Source organism: Pteronotus mesoamericanus, unplaced genomic scaffold (genome assembly GCF_021234165.1).
Source record: "Pteronotus mesoamericanus isolate MK-2021 breed Mesoamerican mustached bat unplaced genomic scaffold, CSHL_Meso_final contig_347, whole genome shotgun sequence".
Classification (NCBI taxonomy): Eukaryota; Metazoa; Chordata; class Mammalia; order Chiroptera; family Mormoopidae; genus Pteronotus; species Pteronotus mesoamericanus.
Genome location: NW_026555137.1, coordinates 10115340 through 10135515, shown reverse-complemented (window position 1 = coordinate 10135515; position 20176 = coordinate 10115340). Strand labels below are relative to the sequence as shown.

The window sequence follows — 20176 nt, the reverse complement described above, 5'->3', positions numbered from 1 at the left end:
CTTGACCATTTTTTTAAAAATCAGTGATGTCTTCATTTTATTGACAGAGATACAAAGTAGCAAGCCATCAGGGAATCAGGGAGAGCCGACTTTAATTCTGGAACAGGTCTCCCCGCGTCGGAGTTTTTCTGCACCACAGGACGATCTAGATGGTAACGGCTAGCTAGCGTGTGATATGCAGGTCATTTTTGGATAACCCGTGGATTTCCCGAAAAGGGTTATCCAAAATAACCCTTTTCGGGAAATACTTTGCACTGTTACATTAAAGGGAAAGAGGAGTCTTCTCTGGTACTTTGCTTGTTGCTTTCAGCAGCAGGAGACCGCGGCGCCAAGCCACGGCGCGTCGGTCCTCCTTTCTCCCGTAACATTCCCGCGTCACGGCCCCCCCTCTTTCGTCCCTCCTCTTCCGCTCTGCCTGTCTCTTGCCTGGGCTGCTATAGTCCTCTTCTTAGTTATTGTCTTACCTTTACAGCTCTCTGCCCCTTAATGCATTCACGGTGGACTTTCTGAAACAGGACTGTGTCCCGTTCCCCTCCCGAATTCTCCTAGACCAACATCCATGGCCTTATTCTAGTGCACCCTGTGAACGCCCCAGTTAGAAAGCCCTGGTATTGTTTAGCCCAGTGGATTTCAGCCTTTTTATGCCAGCGATATCCTTTTGCTCCAGAATATTAGCCTCATGGTGGAGGTGATGGGAAGACTCAGAACACTGGACAGGTCAGCCTTTCAAGCACCACCCCCCACCCCCACCCTTGGAAGAGGCCAGGTAGTGTGAGAGCTTCATTGGGGCAGAAGAGCACCCACCCGCCCTCTGCCCCCGTAGCCTCGTTCGGGGTTGTGTTGCGTGCGGGAGCATCTGCTGACCGCCTCGCAGAGCCTCCCAAGGAAACGTGTGTGAGGACTGTTGCTGGGGCCTGAGGCCGCATTTGCTGTGGCTCCCCGCGAGCCGTACCGTTTCACGGTGCTCTCCGTGCTCTGTTCTGTGTCATCTGACTTGGCCAAGACTGTGTGTGTGTGTGTGTGTGTGTGTGTGTAAACAAGAATTACACGTTGAAAGTTTTTCAGCGCATCTGTGGCTCACGGTTTGAGAAGAGCGTGTCCTCCTTACTTGTCCAGCCTTGTTCCTGCCTTCACGTTTGTTTCTCAGGGAACTAGTGTGACACATGCCAGGTTTCCTCACGCCCCTGTGCTTTTACGTGTGATTGTCCTCTGCTTGGACGGCCCCCTTCCGGCTTGTCTTACTCATCCTCGGGTGCTGGGCTTCGCAGTGCTCCTTGCAAGGCAGCAGCGGTGCTTCCTCTTCTCGCTGGCGTCACACGGACCTCCACGAGGAAGCTGTCACGTGGCATGTATTGTTTGCACTGTCCAGGCAGTGTTTCATGTCCTCGCAAGGGGTGGGGAGCACACCTTCCATCTCTCTGCTTCCAGCGCTTTGCGCCGTGTGTGCCACACTAGTAGGACCGGCCGAATTCTGTGTGGGTGAGTGAGTGCTCTCAGTTTTGATTTTCCGTGGTGAGGGTAGTTCTTGCTTGCTTAAATTTAGGTCCATGATTGCATTTTGAACTTTCTTAAAGATTCTCAAAGATTTTCACCTCTTTTCACCGAGGCGAAAATCTTTGAAAGTGGAATAACACTCCCGTAACAAAGTGCGAGGCAGAGAGGGGAGCGCTAGAAGCCGGGGTCGCTTGTGCTCATGGCGTCGTGGGTGGGGCTTAGAAATACGGTGCTGGGGATCAAAAGTGAAAAACAGACGGAAGTATGTAACAGCCCCTGATGTAAAATAAGACACATGTCCACAAAGCAACAACGCTCAGTGCAGAAGAAAGCATGGCGACAGCAAACGTCCAGAACGGCCGGGGCAGAGCAGGAATGAACTAGTTGTGTGTGTGTGTGTATGCCTAGTTTTTTTATTTTTTTAATTTTATTTGTTGCTTATGATAGACACTGAAAGCAGAGTAGCCTAAAGCGAGTTCCTTTGGAGTATATACTCAGAAGTTGACATCGATATAAGTCAAGCTTCTGGCATCGTTGAGAAGGAGAAACAAGATTTCTGAAGGTACGCTAACATAAGCAGAATGCTTTGTTTTCTTCATTTGGGACATTGTCTGGCTTTTAACGTTGACGTTTTATACCATATATTCATCTAGAGACATTTCTCGATTTCCTAGTGGCGTGGGCATACTCTGTCAAGCTCTGGTCACCAAACCTCGACCCCCCCCCCGGGCCAGTTGAACAAACACGCACTGTGGATTTGCCGTGTGGGAGACCCTCAGGGAGCCTTTTTGGAGGAGAGAAAGTGGGAGGAAGCCTTTAAGAACTGAAACCTTTGTCCTAAAGGAATTTATAGACCAGTAAGACGGATAAGATACGGATAGAGACGCCTCCGCTGTGCCGTGTTAGAGGAGGGAAGGGGAAGTTTGCCTCTGGCTGCAGGGTGTGGGGCTGGGGTGGTGGGACCGGCCTTGGAATGAATCTAGTAGGACAGAGGTGACTCTGCCCCTGAGGGACAGGGCACAGGGAACAGGTGAGCTGCTGTAAGGAGAGGTGGGAGGAAACGTGGGGGTTTCTCACATCTCCCATTTGGTGATTTGAGGCTGTGACTGCGGAGCAGATAATTTAAAATAAGCCTTAGGTCTTAATATTTCTTCTAAGTAAATGAAAATTCCCTGAAATTCAAAATGTGCAGAGATGAATGTTAGTATATACGAGCCCTTGATGTTTGGATACCGCTATTGGGTTAACTGTTGGTATTATCATTGCCAGTACATTCTGGACAGATTAATATGTGGTTATTTGCTGGTGAAACAACTAGTCACGTACATTATTTACAGCAAATTACTCTGAAGCCCGGCTTTGTGGCCCCTCCATCCTGCTCACCCCCTCCAGTGCAGTGGTTTTCAGGCCTGAGGGGGGTAGCCGGGCCCCTCCCCGGGTTTCTGATTCAGGCCCGGGAGCGGGAAGGTGACATTCTGTTCCTGACAAGTTCCCTGGTGCTGCTGAGGCCGTGGGCCTGGGGCCCGCCCTTCCAGAACTCCTCTAGTGCCTTTCCGCTGAGGCAGAAGCCTGCACGCCTTGTTGCTGCCCACCAGGCCCTGCGTGATCTCGCCCGTTTACCCTCCGCCCCCCCACCCCAGGCCTGTGATCCTGCCAGGCTGCCTTCTTCCTGGCCGTGGGACGCGCCCTCTCAGGGCCCTGCGGGCGGCGCCTCCCCCCGAGGGCTCCGGGCCTGGCTCCCCGAGAGGCCCCTGGCCGCCGCTGCCGCCTCTGTCCATCCCAGTAGGTCACGTGGTCATTCGTTCATTAGCAGTCTCTCCCCCCTGCCCCACAACGCGAACCTCTCCCTCACTGTAGCCCCTGTGCCTAAACTGTGCTTAGGTGCTTGCAAAGTCCTAACGGGGTGAGCGAGTGACAGATGATGTCAGGAAGGCGTTGGGGCTGAGAGGGGCACAGAATCAGAGCTTCTTGGAGGGCCTGGCGGGGGTGGGATCTTGCTCCTCTAAGTCTCAGGCGAGGTGACTGTCAGCTGTTTATGTATGTGAAGTGGTCACATCATCAGATATCAAGGACTAGCATGCAACTCTCTGAGAGAACACTATTTTTAGGTATGTAATGAATTCTCCCCTCAATTAAAGTAATCACGTCCTATTTGGTGTATCACTCCTTTCCCAGAATAGTGACTATCTCAGAAAACGGTGTAGTACCGAAGGAACCGCCAGGGTATTTCATGTGTGGCGAACATTTTTAACAGTACTGGTCAAATTGGTGCTGAGGCTTCCTGTATTGACTTCTAAATTCTGTACTGTCTTGATACAGTGACCCAAGGAGTTGCTTGTGGTGGAAAAAAATTATTGACCATGATTTGATGACTTGGCTCTAAGTGCTGCAGATTTGGCTCACAGACACCGAGGGGCCGATTTCCAAGTGCGCCACGATAGAAGCAGCGCGCGCGCCGTGTGCCAGCGGGTTTCAGTGTCGCGGCCCCTAATAGAACACGGTGGGCGGAAACATGGTGGCTGATGAGGGTTAAGAAGCAGGTCGGCGGCCTCAGGAGCAAAGTCTAGGGAGGAGAGCCAGCTCAGAAGTCAGGAGGCCTCTCGGCGGTGACCCTCGGCGGTGACCCTCGGGCGACTGCAGGAAGGCTGGGCCCATCGTCAGGGAGGCTGGGAGGGACTCTGATCGCCGAGGGAGGCCCCGCAGAGACTCCCGAGGGTGTCCCTTGGCTGTGGGGGGCGGGAGGGGGGCAGGAGGGCGGCCCAGGCTGGGGGAGTGGGGCCGCCGGCCCCCAGCTGGGTGGGGTGTTGGGGAATCGGGGAATCAGGTGACCGGTGTGCAGTGACCCCTGGGGACAGCAGCTGGGTCCGTGAGGGGCAGGGGGCGGAAAGTTCCCAAAGGCTGGGTTGACCCGCCTCTCGTCTCTGACCCCCTTCTTGTGCCATAAGCCGCCATTGGGTGTGTGGCTGTGCATATGTCTGAGAGACTGAAAGAAGCTTTGGCTGATTTTATTATTATTTTTGTTTATTCATTTATATTTATTGTTGACCCTATTACAGGTGCCCCCATTTTCTCCCCCCTGACTCCCCACATTGTCATCTGTGTCCGTGGGCCGTGCACATGAGCACGTGTGTTCGGCTGACCTCTTCCCGCCGCCCCCACGCCTGCCCTTCTGAGATCTGTCAGGCTGTTCCCCGGGTTCATGCCTGTGGTTTTGTTTTGTTCATCAGTTTATTTTGTTCATTATTTCTTAATTAAACCCCTTTCTGTATCACAGCGGAGACCAGGCTGCAGGAAGCCTGGCCGCAGCACCGCCTTCTGGAAGGCGGCCTGGGGCCCGCCTTTGTGAGGGTGCAGCGTGTGAGCGTGAAGTGACCAGCGGTACCTTCTGTCTCCCTCCTCACTCAAGGTCGCCAGGCCCTTCTCGGGCCGCACTCACTCCCAGCGTTCTTACCTGGCGGTCCCTACGGCGCGGCTGCGGTGACCTGCGAGATTTGGGGAGGATTTATGTCGTGCTTTTACAGATTGTCCATTTTTCTCCAAAGGACAGGTTTTCTCCCCTCATATCTTTTTTTCTCTGAGGTGAACCTGAGAGGTTTGAGTTTTTATGAATCAGAACTCTGATGGTGTTGTCACAAAGCTTAATTTCCCTTCTGTGATGGGAACATGTTATACTTGGTTCCTTTTTTCTCTGTCTGAGATGTCATATGGTGTTTTAAATCAAAGGAATAAACTAGCCTCTGACACAAAGTAGATTTCTTGTAAATGCCCTAGCCAGTTTTTTTTTTGTTTGTTTTTAATTTCTTTTTGGAAAAGTTTTCCACATTTTAATCTGAGATAATGCCTCTTTGAAAATGATTCACTCTTATTAATAGCATAACATTATGATTCCAGTGAACATGTGTATTGTGAAAACGGAGCTTTTAAAAATAAATCTACGGCCCATTCTTTTTAAGTGCAAATCGCCTGTGACTTTGGGTTTTTGGAAGGCGAGTCTTCATTCGGACATGACCTGGGCTTGAGTTAGTGTGCAGTGTGTGGAGGTTGCCTGGCCCAACTTTTACAACTAGTGTCTTATCTTTTCCAGAATCTTCTTTCTTTTCAAATTGATGAGCTTAAGAAGCAGAAACAAGTAATCATCACTATGACCATTTTTAATAACACATTTTCACGTTCTTTTATATATTTTCACAGTTTATATGTTAAGTGTACTTTCAGCTTAAAAATTATTGTAATAGGTCAATATTGAGACCTGAAATTCTTAAGAGAGATACCTGCTCTCCTAACACCACTGATTTCATTTGTGTGTTTCATACAGTCGGTTCACCTGGACATACATTTTAAATGGTTATTGTACACAACTCGCTCCTCTGCCTCCTAACTTTAGCTCCCCATTTCCTTCAACACTGTGCTCACAGCAGTTGGTAGCTGGGTTGGAATCCTTTCAGCAAATGTCTTTTAATTTACTTTTCCATTGCTGGTTAGTTTCCCATCTTACTTTTCATAGATCTAAGACTGGAGTGAAAATCTTCAGACATTTAGAGTTTTTCTTCCTTTCCATTATTCCTTTGGGATAAATTCCCAGAAATAAGGTCATGAGGTATCCATATGACTTTTGATACTTAACTCATTCTACTCTACAAGTGGGATTTTAAACAATGTATCACCATTGTATTGGGGTTTTAAACAATGTATCTCTATCATGTCCCTGAATGAATCACTTTTTTACAATCTCCTCTCTTGGAGTTTATCTTTTAATTTAAAACTAATAGTTGTTAAGTGCTACCTCATTGTTTTAATGTACATTTATTTTCCCCTCAGGCTTTATCATTTATATTATCATATATGATCCGTCTGTTACATTCTCTGCTCTTGACTCTCTTGTTTATTGATTGATCGATCTCTTCTCCTGTAGCGCTATTAAAAAGAAAGGAAGTTCCTGGTTTACAAGTTGAAAGGAAGTTCACCTTTTAACAGCACAGAGGGCTGATCTGGTGCCCGTTCTACCACGGGAAGAAAAACCCACTGCTCTGTCACTAGACATTTAGGAGTGTTTCCAGATGCCCCAGCAACGGCTCACAGCGAGTGGGATGTTCAGTGTATCAGATGCGAGGCCGAGGTGCTGTTTTGGTCTGACTGTGGCCGCACTCTTCACGGTGGAAACCGTTGAGCTGGGAGGTTCCCGGGGACTCGCAAGCAGCTTGAGTCAGAGAGAATAATCAAGTTTCTCACAGCTGTTTCCCAGGGGAGTTAACTCTAGGGAACCCTTCTGCTTCCGTGTGGGAAAGAAGCGAATGAAGTCACTTCTCTTTTCTTGGAATATGGTATTTCAGAGTGCATTAAAAAATATTAAGTGTCGGGAAAAGGTGGCACCTTGGAAGTAAGGTTACTACAGATAACTTTTTATGCTTGACCTTCATTTATGGCCCTTTGCTGAAACCTCAGTCTCTCAGATTGCGTTCGTTTTTTTTCCCATTTCACCCACAGTGTAGCACCGAATGGTTCTCTCCTTTATCCGGAAGTTTTCTCCTTCTTTAGAGGTGTCTCTCTCTCACATAAGTAAGCATGTAACGGGCCTTTTCCGTTGTGATACAGGTCGTGCGCCGTAAAGCTCACCTGTATGCACAGTTCGGTGCTCTTCAGTACATTTACAGTAACCGTTGCCATTGGCTCCAGAACATTTTCATCGCCCCAAAAAGAAGTCGCACCCCCAGCCCCTGGAAAGCACTAACCTAGTGGCTTGCCTCCGGTGACCTCATAGATTAAAAGCCACATTCTCTGTGAGCGGCCTGTAAAGCCTTGCATGACCCGGCCTCTTTCACTCTGTCTTGGTAACCCTTCCCTTTCCTCCTCCACCGCTGTGCCCGGCTCCATCCTTCCTCCAGGTCCTTCCGTTGGCTGTTTCCTCCGCTGGGGGCCTTCGCGGGGCGTGGGCCATTCTGTGGAGTTCCTTGCTCAGGGGCCCTCTCCGACCACGTGGGCGTTGAAGTCGTGACTGTGGGTGTGCAGATGGGAGGGCTGTTGTCCCCAGGCGCTTTCGCCTGCCCTCCAGGCCCCTCTCCCTCTCCCCCACCTGCGCGGGGGCCCCTGAGGCGGATTTCTGCAAGCCCCTCCCTCCAGAGGCCACCTGGCTGCTGGTCACTTGTCCGGTCACTTGTCCGGTGGGGAGTGTCAGGGACAGGAGGGGGAGGGAGCCCAGCTGGTTGGGCGATGAGGACTCGGCTCCCTCCCCGCCGGCTGGCCCTGCGCCCGGCTCTCTGCCTCTCCTGAATTTTGTGCTATGCGCTCTCTTAGCTGCTTAGTGAGTGTGAGTTCTACGTGAGAATGTAGCTCGTACATACAGTAGGTGGCCTGGGAATACTGAGTGGCTGTAGCGTGATACGGGCGTCCGAAGGAGCGAGGAGGGGGCGCCCGGATCCCCCCCACGACCTGGCGCGGCTCCGTGCTGTGCCCCCCACGCCCTGAGGAAGGCGAGGGAGGGCTCGCGTGCCAGGCAGCCGGAGGTGAGCCTGCGGAGCGAGGCCATGGCCAGGGAATGGGCTACTTGTGATCAATGCTGCTTGTTTGCTTGTTAGGTGCCAGGCACCTTCATAGTGCAGAGGATACAAAGTAGAACCCTGGACTGTTCCAGGAGGGAAGGCAGGTAACAGAAACAAGTTAAATAAACACAGTAACTAAATAAAGATAATGTGTTAGTGACTGTGTCAAGCAGAGACACAGAGCAGGAAGTGTGTGCGGGTGGTCTTAGGATTCCAGGAAGGGGGGCCTGGGAAGGCCTCACTGAGAAGGTGGCATCTGAGGGGCCAGCTCTGGTGGCCTGCAGGGAGGGACACTGCAGACAGGAGCAGCAGGTGCTTGGAGAGGGGCTGGTGCCTGGAATGTGAGGGCCAGCAAGGAGGACACTGGTGGACGGAGGGACGGAGAGCCCAGGGCTCTAGTAGGAGCCCAGGGTGGGGCAGGGAGCGGGCCAAGGGGTAGGGTGGGCAGGGTCAGGCGCTGATCCCAACCCGCCCCTCCCTCCTCCCCTGTGGGGCCCCCCCCCCCCCCCCCCACGCCACGGAGCAGCCTGGTTGCTTCCTGATTTTACTTTCTCATTAATGGCTGGGCTCTGCAGTTCGCACTCCCCTTCGCCCCACCCTCACTCCGCCACCGCAGCCTGTCTTTCCCAGCCAGTCTACCCCTTTTCTCTGCGCTCATCTCTGCCTTCCCTCAGGCCCTCACTTCACCCTGAATTGCTGCTGTCTAACCTGTAAGCTGTTAGTAAAGACGGTGGCTTTTACTCTGACACCAAATAAACAGCAGAAACAAGCAGCAGCTCTTACAGGATTTAAAGACTCTTATTTTGAAGATGAGGAGGCTGAGATTCTGGGAGGTGCCTTTACTTCCCTAAGGTAGTCTAACCAATTATTAACAAACCTGGGGTTAGGACCCAAGCCTCCCTCCCGTGTCACGGTGTCACGTTGCCGGCCCAGGTGTGGCCCAGGCATCGAGGACTTTCAGTACAATTACTGAAGTCACCAGGGAGCTAATCATGCAGGAAGGGTGGCAGCCGGGTTAGTTCATGCACTTGCTGTTCATTCCAGTATTAATTCCGTGGTTTCTTTGGGGAATAGTGATCTTAAACAGAACACAGCACTCATCATTCTTACGAGGGGGGACACCCTCCAAAATGGAATTTATTGATAAAAAGTTATGTATTCTTACGTGTTTAGACTTCAGTCACCTTCCAAGTACTCTCTGTTTGATGCAATACACCTACGGAGACTTTTTTCCCCACTGCTCAACACAGTTTTTGAACTCGTCGATTTTGATGCCTTTTAATGCTTCTGCCATTTGTTGTTTCATCTCTTCCACGGCAGCAAAACATCTCCCCTTGAGCACTTTTTTCATCCAGGGAAACAAACAAACAAACAAAGTCATTTGGGGTGAGATCAAGTGACGAGGGAGGGTGGGGCATGAGGGTCACGCCAGTTTTGGTGAAAAGCCACCGAACACTCAGTGTTTTGTGGGCAAGGGTGATTGGAAATCGCCCCTCATGAGATGCGCAAAAGTGTTGAAAGGATCTTCCAAAAAAAAAAAAAAAAAATCCCCTGAAGCCGAACGCAGCCTCTCGCAACAACGCCAGCTGTGCACTCACTGAGGCAGGTGGGTCCCTCGAACACACATCCAGTGGGGAAACCTGTACTACAAGGGGCCCGCCCTCCAGAAGATAAGTCTGGGTTTATGTTGCATCACCACTTGTATTTGTAATTATACTTTTAAATAAATGAAGCTATTGTTTTCCAGAAAGCCGAAGACCAGATCTCTATTCAAGTTTGGGTTGCTGTCATTAAATAGAGCGTTTCCTAATATTGGATTGGCCAAAAAGTTTGTATGGTTTTTCTTCCATGAAATAAAAAACACAGTTTTCATTGTCAGCAAAAACTTTATGGATTTGGATATTTTGAGTATGTCTGCTGTCTGAATTAATGTCTCGATTTGATCCCTGTCAACTTGAACTGGTCTACCTGGCCATGGAGCATTGCCCAGCGAGAAATCCCCAGCACAAAACTTTGCAAACCCCTTTTGACACATTCGATCAGTCACAGCTGCTTCCCCATACACTGCGCAAATCTTTTCTTCTGTTTCAGTTGCATTTTATCTTTCTTGAAATAATAAAGCACAACATACCGAAAATGTTGCATATTTTCTTTCATCCTCAGTATTAAAATGGCTGTGTAAACATTCATCAATTTTGATAAGTTTTTTTAAAAAATGCACGCTGATATGACAGCTGTCACAATACCGCCTAACACAATTGTTTCAAATGAAGTTAAAGACAACTGAGTGCTACTAGAGCCATCGTGTGGAAAAAAACCAAATGTACTTCTTGGCCAATGCAATACGTTCTGCTGTAAGGGACAGCATAAAGGTAGCGGTGGGTCGGAAGAACAGAACTGTACCCCGCTCTCGCCTTTAGTAGCCAAGTAGATTACTTCTGGGCCCTTCATTGTTATTATTTATAAAGAGAAAATAATACCTGTTCTGCCTGCCTGGGCGTTGATGGGCGTCTGAGGCCGCATGTGGGAGAGCGCTCAGGGGTGACGTCGACAGGGCACGGTGCTGTTACCTCAGGTAATAATGGCCTTGGTGTGTCGGTGCAGCGTGTTTAGAAGGCAGACTGTTTATTAAACACTTCTCTATTTCATAAACACCTCTACGTCCCGTATTTACAGTGAAAACAGTTACTATTCTTGAAGTGCTCAACTTCAAAGAAAGTTTTGGTGTGAGTGGGGAACACAGAGGAGAGAAGGTACTATTTCGTACTGAACTGTAAACTGTTTATCTCCCTCAATAAATGGGCTGTGTATTTTGCCAGAGCAGCAGCAGGTGGAATTATGTAAGTTGAGTTAATCGTTTTGCTTTGTTTTGTTTTTTCAGTTCTTTGCAGTTTTTGTGTAACAATTTTGAAGCCTTGCCTGGCTGGCCAAGTGGAAGCCTAGAACTTTGTATCAGAATGTGCAAAGCTGCTATCATTAGCTGGGAAGGTCTGACCTCTTACTGGGAAACTACAGTGTTTTTTTTTTTTTTTTTTTTTTTAATTTTTAAAATTTGTTTCATTTATTGTTTCAACAGACTCCACTGGTCTCACTTTTCGGGATTACCTTCTGGTTGTAATGCGTTACTGCCTATGTTTTCTAGTTTTCTGGGTTACCTTCTCTGTTACATACGTTTATGGGGACTGAGTTTTGGTTGCAAGAAGCAGAGGCTTGGACCCCCTTCCATCCTCTGCTGGCTGAATGTTTGTCTACAAGGTCAGATACGTATATGGAGCATAAAAGCGGATCATTTCCTCTTACCCCTGGTTGATGAGGACATGCTTTAAAGTAGGTATTTAACGTGATTAAAACATTTTAGGTTTAAAAACAGCATTTTTGGAATGGGTGATTTGCGCCCATGGCATACAGACTAGGCTGCCCTCTTCCCCTCAGAAGCAACACATCATGTCCTTCTGTGTCCTCCCAGAAAGAGGCCACGCGTGAATATGTGTGTGGGACATCCCGGTCACCTTCCCGGGACCGAGAGGAAGAGCTGCGTGCAGCGCAGGTGTGGCACATACTGAGAATGATAGAAGTGTTTGGTGGGCAGATCGCATAGACGAAATGGCAGAGAATGATTTCACTTGACCTTTCACGTGAGCTGGTCTGATTGGACTCCAGCGCCCTGCAGGCTCTGCTCCCCCGACCCCGGGGCCCGGGGTCAGCCAGGTGGCTCCGCTGACCATTGGCACTTGGCTGGGGGGAGGAACCGAAGGTGAACGAAAAGTGACGCAGAGCCGGCATGGACCGTCCTGCTCACTGTGGCGCTCTCTCTCTGTTTGTGTCCAGATGTTTCTCACCGTGTACCTCAGCGACAACGACCAGCACTTCACAGAGGTGCCGGTCACCCCAGAGACGACGTGCAGAGACGTGGTGGACCTGTGCAAGGAGCCTGGCGAGAGCGACTGCCATTTGGCCGAAGTGTGGTGTGGCTCAGGTAGGAGAGCCGGGCCGCCTGGCGCGTCCATTGCGCGCCTCGTGTCATGGCCGGCGTTGGCTGTCGCCAAGGGCGATGCTCGTGTTTATCCGCAGCGGACCTGTAGAACAGCATGTCCGTCGGGAGGCAGTGTTCTCGGGCCAGCTTTGTTGAGACGGAGCCTTTTTGCCCTTTTCTTTCTCTGCAGTACAATGAAGGCACCGCAGTAGAAAGGTCAAAGGGCAGGCAGCTGACCTACCAGGTGGCCGCTCCGGTATGGCGCGCATAAGTATTTTTTGTACGCTTAGGTTTTGCCTAATTGGAAATTTGAGGCCTCCTGATTGTTTTGCCCTCCCTAAGGTTTTGTGGGTTTTTAGGGAAAGCTATTCAGTGTTGAGTTACTATGTGGCAGAAGGCAGTGGTGAAATCATAGGCATTATTTTAAGCCTTGAAATCAATCCCTCAGTGAAGTTCTTTGGAGCTCTAAAATGGGGCAGCCTGGTTTCTTTTTGGCCCCTTAGGGGTTTGTAGGTGTGGGAGTGACTCTTCCTAAGTTCTGCCTGGTCCCCGCGCAGCCCGGCCGGGCGCCGCTGCTTCCGCTTTCTCCCCGGGGGCGCGGCCACGGCCGCGCGCCGGGTTCACACCGGTCTCAGAGCCGGGCCTGCCGCGGGCTGAGTGCTCAGTCCTCCCCAGCCGCCCCATCTGCTTCCCCTTGGGCGGGCTTTCCCGCCGTGGGGCGTGCTGGAAGGTCTTCGTGTCCCTGCATTGCTTTTTCCTTTAGCCTTCGTGTAGGAGCTAGAGTCGACCGTTGGCGTAAAGAAACCCAAGTGATGCTTTTTAAATGAAAATCCCGGAGCTTGACTTTCCTGTTGACACTCTGTCGTGGCGTTGTCTGCTACGGACAATAACACCCGAACACTTGGCCGTAGGTTGTGCTTAGAGGGTGGTTGTCCTTGTCACCGGGGACCAGTTTCCTCCTTGCCCCTCCTGCACCTTTTTGTATTCCGGAGCGACCTTCACTCAGCCCCTGTCCGCCCCTCGGCACTCACGGGCCGCGTGACCTGTCTTGCTTCCCTCTGGATTTGGTCATTGCCGGTCTTTCCAGTCACTGGGATCTCAGTGAAAATGTCACCCCCTCAGACAGGCCTCTCCTGAGCCCCTGCGGAAGTGTCCGCGAAGCGCTCTGTTGGGTCGTCCTGATTTCACCCTCTGCACAGACGTGTCGCTCTGGGTGTGCGCTCGCTTCTTCATTGCCTCGTTGATCCCCGTGCCCCAGACGCGCGCACTGGAGTGTCACCTCCCTAAGAGCAGAGGCCTTGCGCGCCTGGTCATGGCTGCCCCCAGCTCGGGAGAGTCCCCACGTGCGCGTAGTAGGAGCTCGGTCAGAAGTCACGGACCGAATAAGTGAGTGCCCCCTCGCGTTCACCGAAGTGCCGCGCTTTACATGCGGCAGGTGACGGAAACGCCCCTCGGTGTCCTCGGTGTCCTCTTTCCTGCTGCCAAGGCTCGCGCTCTTCCCGGACCCTGGGGCCCTGGGGCCGCCGCCTCCGTCCCTCTCTAGCGTCCCCGGAGGTCACCGACCTGGAGTGCGGGATGACGATGACGGGTTTCTTCCTTCTCACTTTTTACATTAAAACAAAACAGACAAACACCATCCGAATTTGTTCTTTTTGTAAAAGAGGATATGGTATAGATAGTATGGAAGTCTCTCCCCAAACCCACCCCCGATCACGTGATGTAATTGCTTATAATTTTAGCAGATAACTTTTCAGACTTTTTTCTGCATTCGTGTGTTACTACAGAAACAGTATGGGGTGTTAAATAGTGTCATACATGTTAATATCCTGCAGTTTCCTGTTTTACCTCACAACATAGCTTGGAGGTCTTTTAAGATGTGTAAATTTACATTATTATTTTTAATGACATAATTTTTCATGGTATGCATAAACTGTGGTTGATCTAACAGTTCCTTTATTCATAAACATTTAAATTAATTCTGCTCTTGTTTTTATAAATGCTGCAAACATTTCTCTAGGGTAGATAACCAGAAGTGGAATTGCTTGGTTAAAAGGTCATGCATTTTAAAATTCACTGTATTGCCAGATTTCCCTCAACAAAGGCTATATAAGTTATAGCGGCCTATGTAAGTTATATAAAAGTCTACCAGTTATTTCTAAAAGTATTCCTCATCAACAGTTGATACAATGATATATTAATTTTTGCTAGGCTGATACTGACCATTTTTAAATTTATTTATTAGCCCTTTGGGCTTCCATTTAAAAAAATTGTTTCTCCTTAGCCCTTTTTCAGGATTTCTTTGGCTTTTGCCTTTTCTCTCTTGATTTGTAGGCATTAAAAAACCCAAACAAACAAACAAACAAACAAAAAAATCCTATTGTGGACCTCACACCAGATTATCCTATTTGTGGGAAAATTCTTTCCTTACTCCAAGACTGTAAACATAGTCTTCTGTTATTTCATGATAAGAGTTTTAAGATCTTTTCCTTCCTTCCCTTCCCCTCCCATCCTTTGTCCTCCTCCTCAGTTTTTGTGTCGGGTGAGTTAGAGATTTAACCTCCTTCCCCAGTGGAGAGGGAACCTCCTTAAGGTGCCTCGCAGAGCGGTTGTTTTCTCCTCACTGATATGCCACATTGCCCGTGTGCTGTGTTCTGTCTCCTACAAAGGGATGTTTCTGTAACAGCCTCTCTTATTTTTTAATTCTTGTTTAGGACAGAACCAGTTTTAATTACTCTAGTTTTATAATATGTTGGGTATTATAATGTGCTGGGTTTTGTAGTTTTATAATCTTAAGGCACGTGTTTATTTCATTCTTCTGCTGTTTCAAAAAAAAAAAAAATACCTGAGCTATGCTTTCTCTTTCAGATATATTTTAGAATTTCCTTGAAAGGCCCTGTGAACAATTCTGTTGGGAGTTTTGATTGATTGCAGTGAATTCGTAATTAATTTGAGGGTTAAGTCTGTGTGGTATGTGTGGTTAAGAGCGAGGTCTTGGGTATCAAGATTCTGTCTCTGTCATGTACTGGCTTTGCAGTCGAAGGCCAGGTCCTTCATCCGCGTAATCCTCCAGTGCGCTGTCTGCAGAACCGGGGCAATGACGAACCTGTCTCACAGGCGTGTGCGAAGGTTCCGGGGGTGCAGCCTGCAGCGGGCTGAGCGTCGGCCGTGGCACGTTTGGTATTAGCTCTCAGGACGTGATAGCGCTTAACGTTTTAGTGTTCCCCCCACCCCCGTTTTGCTATAAATTGTCCAAAGCCCCCATTAAAAAGACAGTAAATATGTAACTTTGATTTTACTAGCTTCTCAAGTTTCTTATTTTAATGGACAATCTTTACAACGAGTAGCTTTTACTTGCCATCCCTGTCCCCTCACGGCCCACTCAGCTGTTTGTGTAGGGGACGTTTCTTGGATTCCTGTGATGAACTTGGAACCTGCTCCATCGGGAGGCACGCGGAGATGAACGTTTGCCGCCTCCAAGGCGAGGCAAGTTTTGGCAGACCTTTAGAAGGCGACGTGGCGACCGCAGTAACGGACGGACACGCTCCGTCTGCAGGAGGCGCACAGGGTGCTGGGGGCGAGCGTCCGTGCGAGGAAGGGCACGTTCAGAGTCACGGAGGCACCGGCCCCGTGGTGGGGAGAGGCGAGGTTGGAGTGGGGGTGTGAGTGGAGGCCCCTGAGAACCTTTGGAGAGTATTTCCGCGTGTGGCCTGTGCAGGCCATGCCTCCTGTCATCATAGGCTATCGGGGCCTTAGCTCCTAGACCATACGAGAAGGTCCATGCCCTTTTAAGACGGTCCAACCCAGCAGGGACTGAAAGTTGCTTCACTTTGAGTTCTCTCTTTGCTTCTGGAATGTGGGGATTTTATTTCTTTTTAAATAAAGAGTGTGTGTGTGTGTGTGTGTGTGTGTGTGTGTTTGGTGAGGAGGTGGAGGGTCTACTCAATGTCTTTTGGGGATGTCTACTCATCTATGAGTGTTCCCTTTCGGGAGGGTCTTGGTTAGAATTTCTGTGCTTTACAGAAGAGGGGCGTCTGTGTCAGCTCAGTCTGTTGTGTTCCTGTGAATAGAACCAGAGTTGCACTTTGTTGCAGCCAGGACGATTAAGTTCAGGCTTAGCTCATAGAATTGGCTGCCGAATGCTTGGCCGCTCCGTTTTCTGCCACGTTGTTTATTTACAGTGCTTAGGTAGTGTCTTTGATTGCTGACTCTAAGTGCGTTGAGTTTTCTTGGGCTCTTTCAGACATCTCATATTAAAAGTGATACTGACTGACATTACTGGAGTTTTGTGGGGTTTTTTTTTATTTTAACTGGTTGCATCCTCAAGCAGTGTGTTTGGTTTTTATATCCAGGTCCCTTGAGACTGGGAGATTTTTTGATGGGAGCCCAAGATATATTGTTTCTCCTGAAGTTCCCCCCATTCGGGTGTGTAGCTGAGCCCTTCTTTTAGTCTGTAGACAAGTCCTGGCACCTGGCAGTTTCACCGGAGGGCCAGATGGATGTATTTCCAGTGCAGTAAGTAGCCTGTTGTTTGGAGATAGATACATCTAATTTTTTTAAACATAGTATTTAAAATTATAATTTAAAAAACAGTCTTCAGACTAGGCTATTTGGAAAGTTGTTTTTAAAATTTTTGGTTTATGCATTTAGAGAATCCTAGAACCATTAGAGTTTGCAGGGACCTCGGCCACCGTCTCATGTGACGGGTGATGGGCGCCTGTGGCCCCCGGGGCTGCGTGGCAGGCCGCTGGCCGGCGAGGAGCCGTGGGGTTAGGCAGGCTGAGCTCCTGCGCCCGGCGCAGCCCCGGTCCTCTTCCCGTCTCTGCCTGGCCATGGGCCTGGCGTGCGCGCGGGGAACTGCGGTATCTCCGTTTCTGAGGGCTCCTTTCTGAGTGAACACCCGTGACCTGCACGTGTTTTCTACATTCCCAGGGCATAATTTGCGTGAGTGATAGATAACACCACACGTCTGTCTTTGTTCCAGAACGTCCAGTTGCAGATAATGAGCGGATGTTTGATGTTCTGCAAAGATTTGGAAGTCAGAGGAATGAAGTGCGTTTCTTCCTTCGTCACGAACACGCCCCCGGCAGGGACATGGGTAGGTAGCCTCCTGCGGGTCATAACGCAGGTTTGAACTTCGTGACGGGCACTGGAATGGAACCAGGTAGTCGGAGGGGTGAGTGAGGGGTCAGCGGGCACAGCGAGGAGGGACCGACCACTCTGCTAAGGCCTGACTGTCCGGAGCAGGCGGAGACAAGGGGATGGTCCCGCTTGTTTTGTTTTGTGTGAAGATGGGAGAAGGTTTATGAGAGTTTTCCTTGTGCGGAGGAGGAGGTCACAGTACATGCAGGCGAGGGGTTCTGGCGGGCGAGTCCCGCAGCCCTGGCCGGAGCGGTTCTCGTCGGTGGAGGACGGAACCTCTTCCATGGTAACCTGGCAGAGAGAAAACTCTTGCAGATGCTGGTCAATGGGTGAATCTTTGGGACAAGTTGAGGAACTTCTCATAGGGAAACGTGTTCTCTCTGAAGTGACGATGGGCGTGCTTGGCGGTCTGAGCTGTCGGGAGGAATAGGGGAGCCCGCGGGGAGCCAATTGCTGGCCGCTGCGGAGGCCCGCTGACCTCCTGAGAGCATGGGGACCATGGGACCATGGTGACGGCCCTCCAGCCTGGAGGGCCGTAGGGGAAAGGGGGTGGAGTGGAGCCAGTGCTGGGGTTATGCCAGGACAGTTCGGTGCAAGGTCAGCAGGGCAGGCGAAGAGGGTTTGGGCGAGATGAGTTCTAAGCTGGTGGGGAAGGAGTAAAGACAGGAGGGCCTGAGGGGAAAGGGCCAATCGGGTCCAGAGGTGACAATCTCAGATTAATGAAGGGGTGTGGTGAGAGGAAACTGTGGTCAGAGAGTAGAAGGCCTGAATGGAGACTGTCAGAAGGGGAGGCTACGGGGCGGCCATGAGACCAGCCTGAAGCGGCGGGGGGCGGGGGGGGGGCGGGGGGGACGGGGACGAGGGAGCCGCAGAGCTGGGAGCGTGGCTCAGGGGAGGGAGAGTCACCCAGCACGAGGGCGGGACTCGAGCAGAGAGAGCACGGCGGGCCGGCTGTCAGTTTGTAAATGACAGCATGTGACAGCGGAGAGCGAGCGGGCTGAAAGCATCAGTAGACGTGCAGGACACAGCCACCCCAGGCCCTGGAGGCCTCGTAGCATGCGGGAGAATAAGCAGTTTCCATCCTGGGGTCCATGGGAAGCTCTGTTCTCAGCGGGAAGCCACCGGTTGGAGTGGATTACTAGTATTTCTAAGAATGTCAGAACTTTTGAAGTGGAAAGTTGAGGGTCAGTGACTTCCATACATAATACTTGGGAGTAAGAATGTAGGTAACAGATGTTAGTTACTGGATGTCATACAATCTCAATTTTATCACGTTCGTACAAATGTCCATGTGGTACCCAACAATTAGGAATTACTAGATTTAGACTGTTGGGAACCCCAGACTTGACTTGCCCGGCCCCTTCCACTCGGCAGATGAGAACTGCTGAGACTCTGGGGTTAAGTGACTTGTCAGAGGCCGCGCGCGCCTGGAGGCAGCTCCGTGGGTGGAATTTGAGCCCCCCGGCAGAGCCGCCTTTCCATTCGACGGGTGCTTGTGGTCTTCACTTAAATGAGCGCAGATCTCCCTAAGCCTTCTTCGTGTGTGGTTTTAATTGGGCATCTGCATCTCATTGTAATTTTGTTCTTTGTCTACGTTGCTGCATGCATCCTCTTCTAATAAATGGGTTGAATCTTACCCGTTTACCTACCAGTTCAGATGTCCTCCCGCATAGTCCTGGGTAAATTATTAATAGGCTCTCAATAGCGCAATGTGCCGTTTCAGTGTGTCTGTAACGTGAGAAATATAATCAGAAGATAAAGAAACTGTTCACACGGTCACAGAGCACCAGCGCCACATAGTGTTCGAACTAGGGTGAAACAGGCCGCTTGCCCGAGCCCCGTCAGGCAGCGGTGTTCACCATTTCAGCGGAGGCTTCCGGACTGCGGGGCGGGAGACTGTCGCAGCCTTCTTTTTCCAGTCTCACTGGGACCTGACCCCAGCGTGTGTATGGAACTGTTTTCAGAGCCCTTGCCTTTTGCTCTGATTGTGTGATTGTGTGACTGGACATGCCAAGAAGAAGAGGTTGAGTGCCGCTCTGGGGCAGCAAAGAAGGCGGTTATCCCTAAATGGTAGATGTGTTTTTCTTGCAGAAACCGCGTGACAGGTCACTGGAGCTATTTCGTCAGAGGATTGAGCAGTATTTTCAAAATAAAGCGAACACATTATAGAGTTGGTATAAGTGTGGTACCTGGCTCTGAGGGTATTGTATTTATTGGTGTGGGAATTTAGGCTAAGTTTCTAGACAGGTACAGCAGACATTTGATTCCAAAGAAATTTTAACCTAAAATTTCTTGAGAGAATTTTATAATTTTTCTAATTTCTGAAAGTACAAATAAAAGCTTAATTTCATGTATTTTAAAAATTATCTTTGTTGATATTGTTTGTGTCTTACGATGTGCCAGTTTAAATTAAGACTCTTTTTCCCTTATGATGCATTAAGTGATACTGAGAGGCTCATATATCTTGGCTTGAAAAATTATGTTTAGCCATAAAAAGCAGAATACAGGGTTTTCCAGTTAGTATGTTCCCAAACTAAGAAAATGGAAGTTTTTTTACTAAAGTAAATGGGGAAGTACTTCACAGTACTTACGAGTTCCCACAAAACGTCCTCGATAGGACACATATTTGAAATCCTGCTTGTTGTATTGTCAATTGCTTCCTTCCCGTTTAAGTTACAAAACACTGTTAATGAGCACAGGGTGGATGGATTTCATTTTCACTTAATTCCTCTGATGAAACTGTTCCTGATTTCACTACCGAGCAGCTAAATGTAGAACTAGGAGGAGGTACCAGAAGCAAATGGTGTGAATGACCCATAATCAGAAGTACATTTATTTTGTTAATTTTCCTTTCTCTGGTCTCTGAATCATTTCCTAGGGAATAGTTAGTATGTGGTATTTTCTGTAGCTCACTGTTCACTACTCCAAGTAAGATTTTCCAGAACAGGCTGAATTATGAGACCTGATTGCTGCTGTTATTAGAAAATAATTTGTTTTAAGTCTACTTTCCACTTAAAATTTCAAAGGCAGTAAT

General features: G+C 49.5%; 1 protein-coding gene across 3 annotated transcripts in view; it reads left to right on the top strand.

Annotated features, from left to right (window-relative positions):
* The window catches only part of TP53BP2 (tumor protein p53 binding protein 2), a 49381-nt gene that overhangs the window by 6492 nt on the left and 22713 nt on the right, over positions 1-20176 (top strand). Inside the window, exons 1-3 of one of the 3 annotated variants that reach the window (XM_054576636.1) lie at positions 7863-7994; positions 11859-12006; positions 16985-17098. In XM_054576636.1, coding sequence (XP_054432611.1) covers positions 11859-12006; positions 16985-17098 — 262 coding nt within the window. In that variant the 5' untranslated portion in view covers positions 7863-7994. Of the gene's footprint in view, positions 1-7862; positions 7995-11858; positions 12007-12211; positions 12260-16984; positions 17099-20176 lie in introns of those variants that run through there. The other 2 variants (XM_054576635.1, XM_054576637.1) reach the window with 2 other exon arrangements.